At 37.2% G+C, this 14,247-nt stretch overlaps 1 protein-coding gene across 1 annotated transcript in view; it reads right to left on the reverse strand.

The window, feature by feature from the left end:
- The window catches only part of prkceb (protein kinase C, epsilon b), an 81,428-nt gene that overhangs the window by 55,609 nt on the left and 11,572 nt on the right, over positions 1-14,247 (reverse strand). Inside the window, exon 2 of the mRNA XM_058385369.1 lies at positions 6,325-6,388. Coding sequence (XP_058241352.1) covers positions 6,325-6,388 — 64 coding nt within the window. The remainder of the gene's footprint in view (positions 1-6,324; positions 6,389-14,247) is intronic.

Here is a 14,247-nt window from a genome sequence, read left to right on the forward strand (position 1 = left end):
GCCACCCCAGATGTAAAGGGTTAAAGTTAAACAAAGCTTCATCCTGCCTTGACACAGAGGTTGAGAGCAAAATAAGATATTCTTTCATTTTGTGTGTTGATGATGGTGGTTAGGGGTGCTGTCTTCAAATGGGTTAATCGCATCACTGATCATATTTATCAAACCATTCAGTGAGCTCAGGATGGGGGTGTGATCATCAGGTTAGAAAGGTTTCCTTAAAGGATAAAAGTAAATAGTCCCTCTGGGTTACACTGGTCCTTTCCTCTAAGGTCTACAAAACCAGGTGTCAAGTGCACCCTGTCCTGCATCTGGATTTGTCTGTAGAAATAAGATGCATCATATTTGCATAAATGTATGTAAGTGTGGTTAAGGCAGATCCTGCTTTGTGATTAATAAGCAATCTGAAACATGAAACCAGGAAACCAACTTTGCTGACCACACTGATTCATCTATGTAGCTCCTCCTCTTTTTATAACTGATCTCTAATCATTGCATGACACTGTCTGGCAGATTCGCTCACACAAGGTCAAATCGGTCAGATACTGCTACATTTTGGGGGACATAAGACTCCTGCCTTACACCCCCAAAAAAATCCCCACCAAACATCCACACATCCACACACAAACACACACACTTTGCCACATCTGCTATCAATGGTCTTTGGTTGGTGAGTAAGTCGCTTGAAAGTTCAAACGTGGCTCACCTGCGATCATGCCTAATGCCTCAAAAAGCAACCAGCAGGCGATCACAGTCTCATACAATAATAAGATTTTTATATATGGTGTATGCCAAGGAGAATCTTGTATACACTCCTTGTTACAGATGTGATACATCCGCATTTGTTTAAAGACAAGACAACCAAACAGTAAGCTCATACAGTGATCCTCGACATAGAAATGCTGTATTACAAACAAAGATGTAACTGACATAGGGGTTTTGTTCTTCCTTCCAAGAAGTCACTCAAACACAGAAATGTACACACTGTCATGTACACAAAAAGCTAGCAAAGCAAGATATTAGATCTCGTTTAAGTGCCTCTTCAGCTTCTGCACACACACACACACACACACACACACACACACAATGGCTGTCAGACTGAATGTGTTTTAGTGTTTAGTATATTTAAATGTTAATAATATTTACACATTTGAAAGTATCCATGTTCGAATATTTATGCATTTACTCTTTGGAAAAAAAAAAACACGTTTTCTCTAGAGTTCCTTGTAACGTTGATAGTTCCAGCTTCTAACATCATTAGGAATATTTTTAAAAGGAAAACCCTCTATTAGTGAGTTCTACATAAAACCTTTCAGGGACTCATACTGACATTTCTTTAAGGCGTCAAATGTAAACTTTTTTTTGTTGACAATTTGAGTGTTATATTAATGTTATGGCACAGAGAGAGTACTCACTAACCAGCGTGGTGGAGATACACAGCCTTACATATGTTTTCATCCCGGTATTATACACTTAAAAAGGGTTTCTTAGATGGTTAACAATTCTAGCTTCCTAATGGGACTTGGCCTATAACCTTTTCTAAAAGATTGACCATGTTTTTTCCCTTTCATGCAGTGTCCATACTTACAAACAATCGATTAAAGTCTGCTTTTGGGAAAATATGTGAATCACCTCTGAGTCACTCGAAGTTCTGCTTTCTCTTTTTCTTTAGAGTGACTTCTAGAGGACTAGACTGACTACTACCCTACTATACAGCAATAGGAGAAAAGCAGTAGGAGTATACCAAAGAGGTAGTGTGTTGTCAGCATCCATAAAAGAGTAGGTGACAAATGCCTGGAAAGATCTACTGCTCTGGCCGAGATTCTGCAGTATGGAAACAGAGGACACAACGTTATCCCATAAGCCAAAGGAACTGGTGCCGAAGAGCTGTCAGAATCAAAAATAGCAGAAGGCAGGGCCTCGGCTCTTATTATGTGCTATAACATGGTAAATCATAACACCACCTCAGTAAATTGTTTAAAGGTTTAAACGACAGTTATCATGACATCGTACATCATGGAAACATGGTGGATGTAGTATGTTTGGATTGCATTCATACTACACACATATACTGATCAGTTCATACTGTATCAACAGTCGAGCAGCATCATTCTCAGTGCATCTAAATGCATTTGCAGTGCATTTACTCTGTGTGCATTAATCCAGAGCAACTTTTCTTTCTTTTTTTTTTACTTTTTTGTTAAAAGACTTATTTTAATCTCTGAAATTACATTTTTATCTTTTTACCTCTGTAAAAATCATTTCTATAATTTTAGTTAAAATATTAAATAACCTTAATGTCAACAAAACACATTTTTCTGTGGATGTGGTCCTACACATGGATCATCTATTTCCTTTTTAATAACATTTTAAAAATTCATACTTTTGAATCTGAATTTGAAAGCATGCAATGTAAATGGTGTGGGATTAATTTAATGGCTATAATACTTATTCTGTAGTGCATATTGACTGAAGTAATGGACTGATTACTGCCTTCATTACAGAATGCAAGCATTATATTAGGACTAATGCATGTTGCACTTTAGTTCATTGAAGCATTATGTAACAAAGATACTAGCATTAATAATAATAATAATAATAATAATAATAATAATAATAATAATAATAATAATCATAAATGGAGAGTCTGTTAATTGAATAATTTACACACTGACAAGCACAGGGACCTCATGCCATATTCTCCAGTAAATGTATCTGTCTCTGACTCACTGTGTCACTGAACTTAGTGTAACAGCTTTCCATCATCATCATCATCATCATTATCATCATCATCGTCATTATCATCTTTCTCTCTCCCTCTGTCTTTTTTTCTTCTGTATGTATTACACAGTGACGTACTAAATTCACTAAATCATCTGATGCCTGCTAGGTCAAAGTAGCATTTTGCATTGACAGACACTTAGCTGTGTACTGCAGCAGAACCTGCAAGGCTTTAGGGTGCTCTCCCTGCTGCTCTGAGTCGAACACTCCAAAAAAAAGTGCTCTATTATCAAAGCAAAGCTGTCCTGAATCGTTTCAAATAACATGCACCAAGAGCAATAAAAATCACTTCCAGGCTAACCGTCATAGTGCACATCATCTCAGCCATGCTGGGCTCAATCAATGGTTTTCTTAAAGCTGTGTTCAACATGTCAACAGGCCGAGTCATTTAAAATGACACTGTGTAGATTCAGAGAAGATCATTACTGCTTACAGACCTATCAAGATCAATCTCTCTAATAAGGAAATGAAAAATGGGCAATAATCTGTTAGTGATGAAATCTTTTCCGGTACCGATCTTTGATAACAACAAAATTTCCCTCTGTCAAGAAAACTACTAAGTGTTCAGTTAGTGTCGAAAAACACAAAGACTACACAGACTTGCTTATTCTGTGGCTCTGAGAAGACAAATGAGCAAACAAAAAATGAATAAAGACTCATTTTCATTTTCATGGAAGATGTTTTGTTATGAGTTGTAGCTAGTGTTAGCTGCCCTGGTTAGTGCCATCACTTTGTTTACTCACACTGGTTATGTAATGACCAAAACTATGTATTCACATGCATCACATTATTGTGCGTCTTGCTCTTTAAGACACTGATCACTCGTAATACACACTAAGTGATGATGACGTAGGAAAACTTCGTGATGGTGTAATGAGAGTATGGCAGATGATAAGTTTGCTCTGCCATTAAAAGTATGAACTACAGACCCTTCGCCTTCGAGCTCTTCCATTTTCCTGGAAAATAATGAGTTATCTGGGTCAGAGTGTTACAGCAAGCTATAATATCAATATGAGTTAGCTTAGATATCAAAACGAGCAACATACCAGAAAAAAACACAAAGAATTCTATGCCAAGGGTCTGTTACAACAGGTTACAGCACAAGACATAGCAATGCTGCAGAAATGTCAAAGCTGTAAATCTACAAAGTTGTAAAGATGTTAAATGAAGTTCACTGGGCTGTAATCTCAGTAAGGGCTTCAGGTCCATGTTGGTCATGTTATTGGGCCTTTCAACACACCCTAAAACTAGCTTCAGAGACATTATGGCTTCAATTGGAACTGGCACAAACAGATTTGTTTCCAAACCTTTACATTTCATGCACAGTACCCATGTCATCATACTTGTTGATTTGTGGATAAGTAACAGTAGTGTGTAGATGCACTGCATTGTGGTACTCTGAGTGTAATATTTGCTGTAGCCACACTTTCTACGAGAGGGGAACCTAACATTCCCGGGAATTTAAATGTAGCGCGTGCAGGTGCATTGTTGCCAGATTTGCCTCTAGGTAGTACATGTATATGCTGAGTCAGTCTCCAGAGTGGCCTTATACCTTAGGGATGCATGTGGTATTTATGTCTTCTCCTTTTTTTAAAGTTCGTGCACATGCATTTATTGATTTTTGTTCTTCAATCCCCATAGCAGATGTTTAAAATGTTTTTTTTCTCTCTTTTTGCTCAATAAAACTGCCGCCGAAGCAGTAACTTATGTTAGAGCGCGCTTTTCAAGACCACTCGTTCCAGGCACGTGTCCAAAACCAGAAAAAAAAAACATGTTAGGTCAAATCGCACAAGAAGACAATGACGACTGCATTTTTTTTTTACTCGTGCGTAGAGAGTTTGCTCAACCTGTGCAGAATGTTAATCAGCTATTTTACATTGACGTGCTTAAGCGTCTATGAGAAAGCATCAGGAAAAAAACACACCACGACAACGCACCTGCGCACACACACACACACACATACACACACACACGAAGTGAGTCTTTTCCTTTTCAGTCTCATATTTAATTTCGACATTGTTTCTAACTCAGGAGACTGAAAAAGAACGCTTGTTTAATTTAAACACAAACACAGTGTTCGTGCATCCAACGTGATTTGATCACGATTTTCATAAAGACCTGAATAAAATTAAACAAGCCTGAGACTCGAACCTACGTTAGTAGTGAATAACAAGAGCCACATTGCCACTGCGATATATCAGAACGCACGTACTATATACATACATTTAATACTATAGATATAGTTTCAGTCTCAATTCTCACAAGATTTCATAGTGTAATTGGATTATCCCGTTAATGCTACATGAATTGATCACGCTCACTCACATTATTACTATTTCAATCTAATAATCATGCAACATCTTTAAACTAAGTTTAATTAAGTATAAGCAATTCATGTTGTTATAAGAATTGTAACGTTTTATGTAAGTGCGTTTTATTTTAAAATCCGACCATATATATTTCTTTTTTCATTGTACAACCAAGCGGCAAAATCTGCAACTAGTACAGTTGGATTTCTCATTAATATGACATTGTTTGTTGCTGCAAAATATTAAGAGTAAAAAAGCCTTTGCTTCTTTTATTTTAGGAGCTAAAAGCAAAATATGACAATTATGCTTTGTGTTTGCGATTAAAAACCCTAAGTAACTGCACTAGCAAAGTACAAAGAAAATACCAGAACCGACAGACAAATTATATTTCAATATGACCCTACTTAATGTCTTTCAGGATGGACTTTTTTCCTCTTTAGGGCACCTATATATGTATATTTCATTTAGCAGATGCTTTAGTCTGAATCCAGACGCAGAGATTTTAAATGAGCCAACAATACTCATCAGTGGAGTTAGTTTGAGTTGCTCAAAAGTGTTAAAAACCATCCTAAAGTTGAGAGCAGACAGTAAGTGGCACTGCGTTTACAGACAATTCAAAAAGTTTATTATTATTCTATAACAAGACTTCATGTGTCATGTAATGTACATCTCTGTATCTCCTATGGTTCTGTAGTCTGTAGAACAGGAGCATTTAAGAGTCTGAAATTTATCTAGACTTTTTGCAAGATCAGGGTGTGCCTTAATGGATGCTACTGTAACTGATGGAGGAAGGATACAGACTTTAACACTGATGACACAAGCATGTGAGAGACAAACATGTGAAGTGTTTTCTTCAGTGGGAGGGAATGGCTCAAACTGAGCTGTCTCTGATCACCATCCAGCAGCACTACAGGGAAAGGCCTTAAGTGGGAAGGGCAAGTCTTATTTTGCTGGAATTAGGCCCCACCCAGTCTGGCTTGAGTAATCAGGCAACATGTTTTTCAGCAGAGAAACAGTAAAACGCATCCTAGCCTAGACTCCTTCCTTCATCATTCATGAAAGACTGTCAAGGATCAAATTCAGTCAAATGGCTTTTATGTAATATAAGCAGCCATACACAAAACTAAACCCAGAGACATTCTCTACAAGTCTGAGTCACTCAGATTGGACATAATGGTTACTGAGCAATGTGATTCATATCATTATGCGAGCATTATAAATGAGGGGATTACCTTACCTTCACTGGAAGATCCAGTCAAGTCGATGATGACAAACACCTTTCCCTCTGGCTCTAAGTCAATCTGTAATACAAATAAAAAAATGCATGAATATATTAATGAGAAAAAAAACCACCTCTTTATAGTGTTTAACAAACAGCTACAGATCACTCCTTTCTTTACATACTGTCGCTACTGCATGCAAAGCCAGGTTTTTACCATAAATCCAGTTTTTTACAAGTCTATAATTCAGCTGGACTGGATTTACCCCCTTTTACATCTGTCTGCTCTGCTCTCATGCAACATCTGACTCTGGCCCTAAAGGGAGGTTGAACTAGGGGATATCAGGAGTGTATTATACTCTTTAAGTACAGCTTTACCTTGCTTTACTGTATGCTTTTACATCTAGTTTAGAAGAGCTTGAAGTAGCACCCACAGACACATACAAAGGTACTTTCATGAAACTCGTTCTGGTGAAGAACACAGTAAAATTCTGTCTTGTGAACCTTCTCAGCTGTTATAGTGAGGATATGTTTCTGTATACCATTCCGTAGTGGTGACGTGTTTACAGTCATTTTGATTAAGAATGCAAATCATCCAACTTTTTGTTTAGATAAGATTTATTGAATATAAGCATTTACTCCTGAAACCTCTGAGGAAGCGTTTTCTCTCTCATAGGAGGACTTAAATCCCATTGTTTAAAACCGGTTTCAATGTAAACTAAACGATTAGCATGTCAAAACACATTTAATCAGATCACTGTATACTACCTTGGCTTAGCCTGGCATCATATAGTAGCATAAAAACCCTGTATATTTAACACTGGGGATGGGGGTTGCAAAAACTAAATAAAAACTTGATGCTCCCCTGAGCAATTCCAGCAATAAGACAAAAAGACATTGGATACACTAACCCTACCTCTTCAGCTTTTCAGTTTTTATGATTATTAGTCAATATCTGATAATACTAACCAAGTTTCTGTTACTAGAAAAAATACATATGAGTATTTTAATAGGAAAAACAATCCTAAATTATGTATGATGCATCAAACATTTACAAAACAACAGTTACAGAACTGCCACAGGCACAACAATGGGGTGCTTTATTTGTTGTATATATCATTTATGTATGATCACATTCAGACCATTCTGAAACTGAGGATGCAATCCAATATTGACCAACTATTCAAGACATTTTCAGCCCCAATATTCAATATATCAGTCGCCCCAGGATTTCTGTGGAAAATTGCAAGCACATCATTCTTCTTGTAAACCACTACCAATGAAGACACATATGCAGTTACGTTCTATGATAGCTGATTGATGCATGTGGATGGAAGAGAGAGCTTTGGCTAAACGTGTGTTGTGATATCATCAAGCAGTGCTGCAGAAAATCTGCCATAATTTTTCAAAAATTGCAAGCTACTTTGAATATTACAGCATTTGATGATTTTGCATTAAATTTCTGCAATCACAAAATTGTGAAATCCAGGAAGGTCTAATAAGACTTGTATATCACTTAAAAGATGTGTGTAGTGTAGACGTGTAGTGAAGTGGTTTTTTAAAATCCTTTTATAGCACTTTGGTACAATCTTTTCGAATGATAATATACATCACCTCAGTACCTATAGATGTTAGATTTCTATATTTTTTATTTATATTTATTGATTTAAAAGAGCTTAAACTTTTATTTATCATTCAAAGGCACACAGGGAGTATGTTCGGCTGAGTGTCTGTGCTAAAGGTGTCTCGTCACTTATTCAGCACATACAAATGAGGTGAGAGACACACAGACTCACAGGGGAAATTTTTCTTTTTGCAGAAACAGAAACTGCTCAAAATGCACCAGCTCTGCATCTGTTTGTCCTGCTTTCTGAAAGTCACCCCTTTTCCCTTTATGCACTAACAGCTGATGCGTCAGCTGGCAAAACAACCCATTATCTACCTCGGGAAAAAAAATTATAATTAGTAGCAGAGAAAAGCATGAAAAAACAAAAGTCTGTGAAGCGTGATATTATCCAGGACAATTGCAGTGAATCATAAGCTGACGATTATTTTAGATTAATTATTTAAAACAGGGTATGCCGGTGTGACGCACACACACACACACACACACACGGTTCTGTATGTTTTTTTACTGGGGGTCTCAGCTGCAGTAGGGGTCTGGTGTGTGTCATCTCTCACACATACACACACTGTACAGGCGACTGTACACACTGTCACCGGAGAGATAAAACACTGTGTACTCCGTGTTCCCAGAGCGGCTGTCCTGACATTGTCTCCACAGCCCTCTCTTGCATTCTCTCTTTCTCTCCCTCTTTCTCCTTAAAGCCCTGTCTTTACTTGCCAACTGTCTACTTCACAACTATATATCACATTTTGCCTTCTGGACATTTCGTTCCTCGTTTGTATTCCGTCTCTTCAGATATACTCTAAAGAGCCTTTAGGCAAAATATAGCAAGTACATATGACTGTCATTTACTTTCTTCATACACAAATATGCCCTCATAACTTACAAGCAGGCACACACTTCATCATGACCAATGGCTCCATTAGAAAGATGAGCGTTTTCTTCTTAAGCACATGGGGACATGAGAGTAGAGAGGAGGACACAGCAAAAGCAGCTGAATTAAATTAAGTGCAGCAATTCGATTTTGCCTTTGCTTGTGTATGTCATCACACACACACACACACACACACACACACACACACACATAGACATTTAAGCTTGGTTATTCTAAAAGCCTTTACAAAAATATTTGGGATGTGATGACAATTTTTCAGTAAAAAATATTTTGAGTACACCTTTCTCTTGCCGTATTTTGCTTGTCTATTGCTTGGTTCTATGCAGTTCAATTATTTATCCAACACATAACCCAAGGACTTTCTCCAATGCATTATTTCTCTTATGTCCCCTATATGACTGACAGCTCTCTGGAAACCACTTCTAGAATTCCACAACTGCACACTGCAACAGTACAGCAGTCTGCTTTTAGACACGCAGACTATTTTATGGCTTGTTGTATCCCTGAATCAAGCATTTAAAGAGTTACTTTTTGTTGTAAATAGATTTCAATCTGAAGGCCTGCTCGAATCTGTAGAAAGCTTGACTTTTTTTTTTTTTAAAGTAAAGATTCAAATGGAATGTTTCAGGACAGCAAGCCAAATGTCTGTTTGTGTGTCCAAGATTAAAATACCCTTATCAAAGACATTTTGAGAAACCCTGCACCTCTATGCTCTCTGCTGTTCTCTATATTTCATCACCATCTTCACCCCTTCTCTTATCCATTTCACTGAGCGTGAGTGAAAAGGCTCTCATTTCTGCTACATGGAAGAATTTTAGTGCTTTTGGGTAGCAGCAGCAACCTGACAAGTCCGTCAAACAGCATACAGCGAAGAGAAATATGGACACTTTTTGTTATTTAATATGCCTCCATATCCACATATCCACTTGACATGATGTCTTTTGACTTTGTACTTCTAAACATAAATCACCAATTTATTTTCTGTACCACTTATCCTACAGGGCCTGAGCCTATTCCAGGGGACTTGGAGTACTGGACAGGGTACCAACCCATTGCAGGACACAATCACACACACCCTTTATGAATACAGGTCAGTCGGATTAAGTTTAAACTGACTTAAGTCCTATTTCAACCCAATTAAACAAGGTGGCTTATCAATTTAATAATCCAATAAATAGAAGAGCTAATAGCCATGTAAACCGTGTGTCTGGTTTACTTTCCCTCTTGGAATCTACGCATACATTCTGCACAGTCACAATGCACTCCTGTAATAAAAAGGTCTTATAAGAAATCACATCTCATTTTACAGCTTGTATCGATTTAAATGAATTGTGAGAACGCACAGCCATGAAACTAACATTTTGAGGCCGATACAGGATGTGAATTGACCTTCAGAATGTAATATTCGTCAAACATACAGTAAGGATACAAAACATCAGGTAAAAAAGCAAAAAGAAAGCCCTTTTCTGTGCAGTTATTCCCAAACAATCATATTTAATGGTGCTAACATAAACGCACTTGATATTACTTAAAAAAAAAAAAAACTCACAAGCTCATCTTTGCTTCTGAATGTCAAGCAAATGAGCAGCTGAACAGCTTCACTGCAGTTACAAATTCATCTGGCTGTCCCTTTGAAAATCACACTTTGATGACATTTTGCTGAGAAAGAAATCATTTAAAATTCATTAACAAGCAGCTCAGCTGAAAAGATAAATCCGAATTCACACATTTCTTGTTGCTATGGTAATTTTGGTTATACCTCGCTCCACACCTACACATAACTTGTGATAGGCAACTATATGCTTATTTTTATATATATATATATATATATATATACATAAATAAGCATATAAATTAAGACTGTTTACACACTGCCAAATGAACAAGAATTGATTAGGGATATGCGATTGTAATGAATTCCGATATCTGCGATATTCCATACTTCCAAAATCTGTGCATGTAAATATAGCCATTATGTATTGTTATCAGTCTGTTTCAGTGAGAGAAGTAAAAGAATGTTGTGTAAAAGCTGTTGCAACTACACTTGTAACAGAGGCACACACGCACACACACACACACACACACATAAGACACATATACACACACATTTCCATGCCACTACAGTATGTATAACCTTTGCACCTCACTTTTCACACTTTTCACTGTATATCTGAATACCTAGGCATGGCAGTTTAGTTACCATACAGCCCATGTGGCAGTAGAAACTGCTACCAAAAGTGAGCATGTGTACAGGTACACATGTATATGTACTGTAAGGCATTTCTTTTATAGTACATCTACCTTAAATTTCTTTACAGAATTTCTTTAGAAGAATTTCTTCATCTACATACTTCTTCTTCTGCACAGTACATGTGTGGGTATATGTATGCGAATGAGAATAAGATTGCATTATCTTGCACATAAATGCATCCTCTTCACTATTACTGCAACCAATGTTCTCTTTTTCTAGAAACACTGTGTACTTTGCTTAATTTTCACCGCAATAAGTTAAGTACACAGCATTACACAGTGCAGCATTGCGCAGCATGAAGTACACATTTCATGTACAAGCTTCGGTATACTAGCAGTAAGATTATCATATATCATGATAATCCTCATTAGTATTGTGATATATAACTAATCTCTATTTTATTTACATGAAGGTTTAAATGAATGTCTGCCTTTGGTATCTGTCAGATTCATGCTGATCTGTTACAAAGTTTATGTAATGCATCCTGTGTAAACCTGTGTTGAGTGTGGTTACTGTGTGCTTCTAACCTAACACCCACACATATCCTCTCTCTCTCTTTCTCTATCTCCCTCTCTCATACTCTCTCTCTTTCACTTTTCCACCCTAACCATTCACATCCCCTTTCATGTGTATGTCTCCACTCTCTTTCCTCCTATATTCCTCTCAGACACACATCCTCCATTTCCTCCTTTAATCTAGTTTTGATGGAGCAGCCGTTATGGCTTCATTAGCCAGCACAAACTGTGCCTAATATTGACTATTATTTCAGCTTCCTGCCCCTTAGCTTTCCCAATCAATAGCTTTCACTAGAGTCATGTTGTGTTAGAGCACACAGAAGAAAACTGGAGCCATTGCAGAATCTAATGCTCATTATTTTCAGGAAAAGGATGCACCATGTGTAATCTGTGATGCGTCTCAGTATCATTACGGTTCATACACGGTAATACACAGCTGTGCATTTGTAATTATACACATTTACAAATATGCAATACAATGCAGCACTGGATGAGTATCTTTTCAGATGATTTAGCCTATAGTTAAAATATGCAGCTCTATCAAATACACCCTGATGTACTAAGTATTTTGCACCAGTTTTTTAAAATTAGGACACTTTCTGCCCTAAAAACTTACACACAGAAAGGCATACAAGCCTAAAGGCGCAATTTAAGAACTGTGCACATGGTAACTTACAAACTGCTCTTCTGTCCCTCATACATATGCATTTGCACAAAAAGTGGGAAGTAAGCGTAGTGTGGCTGATTATATATTCCGTTACACATACTAAAGTTAGGGAGATTAGCAGCAGGCAGTTGACTGCACATGCTTTTGTCTGTTTAACAAAGCCAGGTGGACATATTTGACATATTTGACCATAAATTTTAGTGTAAATGCTAATGCAGCCCAACAAAAGGATCAAAAGAGGATCTAGCTACAGACTTTACAGCAAGAGACAGTATTGCAATTACAGCTTGATAAGTGTAGCTGTAATAATGTCAGAGATTTATAATATCCGTAATATTCTAGCAATGTGGTCACTGCGGTCACTATGATGTACATGATTTATTTTTCAGTCTGACAGCATAATATATATATACTTTTTAGTTTGCGTTTTGATATTAGGCTAGTAATGTTGGTGCTGAGTGACACTGTATTGCATTTGGCAGGTCCAGCAAACACAATTGCAAATGGTCATTAGAGACACATGAAAAGGACAGTCCACAGATATTTATATTGGTGTATCACTGGCCATAAGTCCTGGCCATAATCACTGGCCATAAGTCCTGGCCATAATCACTTGCACTGTGAATAATTTTCTTGGAGATTTGCCTTGGAGAGTTGCATAGACATGTCTTTTCCTAGTTCTACATTAAAAGTACAGTATCTTTGGCAGCATTGTCTGTTCACAGGGGACAGACTGACCATTACATAAATCCTCTAGTGAGTCATAAAATTTTGGCTATATACCTAGTCTTCCATTTTGCATCCCCTGTAGGTCAGATATATCGATACATATTGATAAAATTGATCCCCAGACCCCAAGAGCTGATGAAAGATATCTCATAGTCCCTCCAAAAAGGGAGATACCTGTACATTAAACCTCACATCAATACCAATTTAAGGGAATGAAAATTGAGATTTAATTCATTTGATTCTATTGATTCTTTCAAAATAGCTTCTGGAAATACTGAGCAACAGTGAGCAAATGATGCCACCTTCCATCTACAATGGCTGCACTACAGTGATAAACCTGATGAACCTTTGATGAAACTGATAAGTAACACAGGCTTCATTTATACTTACACCATCCAGGTTAACAGCACATACTACATGCCATATAATTGTACACTATGACAGCTGGTACTCAGCTGTCCTCCTTACAAAACAAATCTCTTCTTGTTGGCAGTATTTGCAAAACAGCAGCATAATAACTGTTCTTACATTCACTATTATTATAACCGTAACCTAGACCGTATTAATGTCACGGGCCATTTAAATACATAACAATATATCTTACAGAACTACATAGTGCCCATGTATCAAAATTAAAAGTAACTGAGAATGAAAGCACTGTAAGGTAGACGAGTCATCTTTAGGCTACTGCATGAGTCAAGACAAGTGAGTGACAGCTGACATTCAGATTAAAAAAGTAGCATTAGTACAATACATTCACCAGCAGCACCAAAGCTTTCTAAGGGGAAAAACCCAAAGACAGTTAGGAAACAGTGGGTTTCCAACACCTACGACATGAAACACATGGAAAGTGTTACAGAAAACTAATCTTTCACTTATCCCATAGATATAATAAAGCAGTAGAATCTAAGATATTGTAAAGCTCCAAGTATTGTTAGTGACCAGATACGATCAAAATCAAATTCAAGTACTCATTGATTCACAGGTTTGTCCTAATAAATGCGTCTTTAACTCTTTTTTGGAGTTTTTTTTTCTTCTTCTTTAACGAGCCACTAATATTTTGAATGAAGTGAAGATGTGTGAGAGAAAGTTAAATCAGAGAAGAGTAAAATCAGTGGCACAGGCCCGGGCAAAGTAGACGTTCCAGACACATTTTTGGATGCTACTGAGGCCGGAGTCAAACGTAGTGGAAACACCTCCCTGATGCTGCTGTAGATATCACATCCTCCATCCATTATTAAGCCCTCAGTTTCAGAG

The sequence above is a fragment of the Hemibagrus wyckioides genome, linkage group LG03 (assembly GCF_019097595.1).
Source record: "Hemibagrus wyckioides isolate EC202008001 linkage group LG03, SWU_Hwy_1.0, whole genome shotgun sequence".
NCBI classification, from domain to species: Eukaryota; Metazoa; Chordata; class Actinopteri; order Siluriformes; family Bagridae; genus Hemibagrus; species Hemibagrus wyckioides.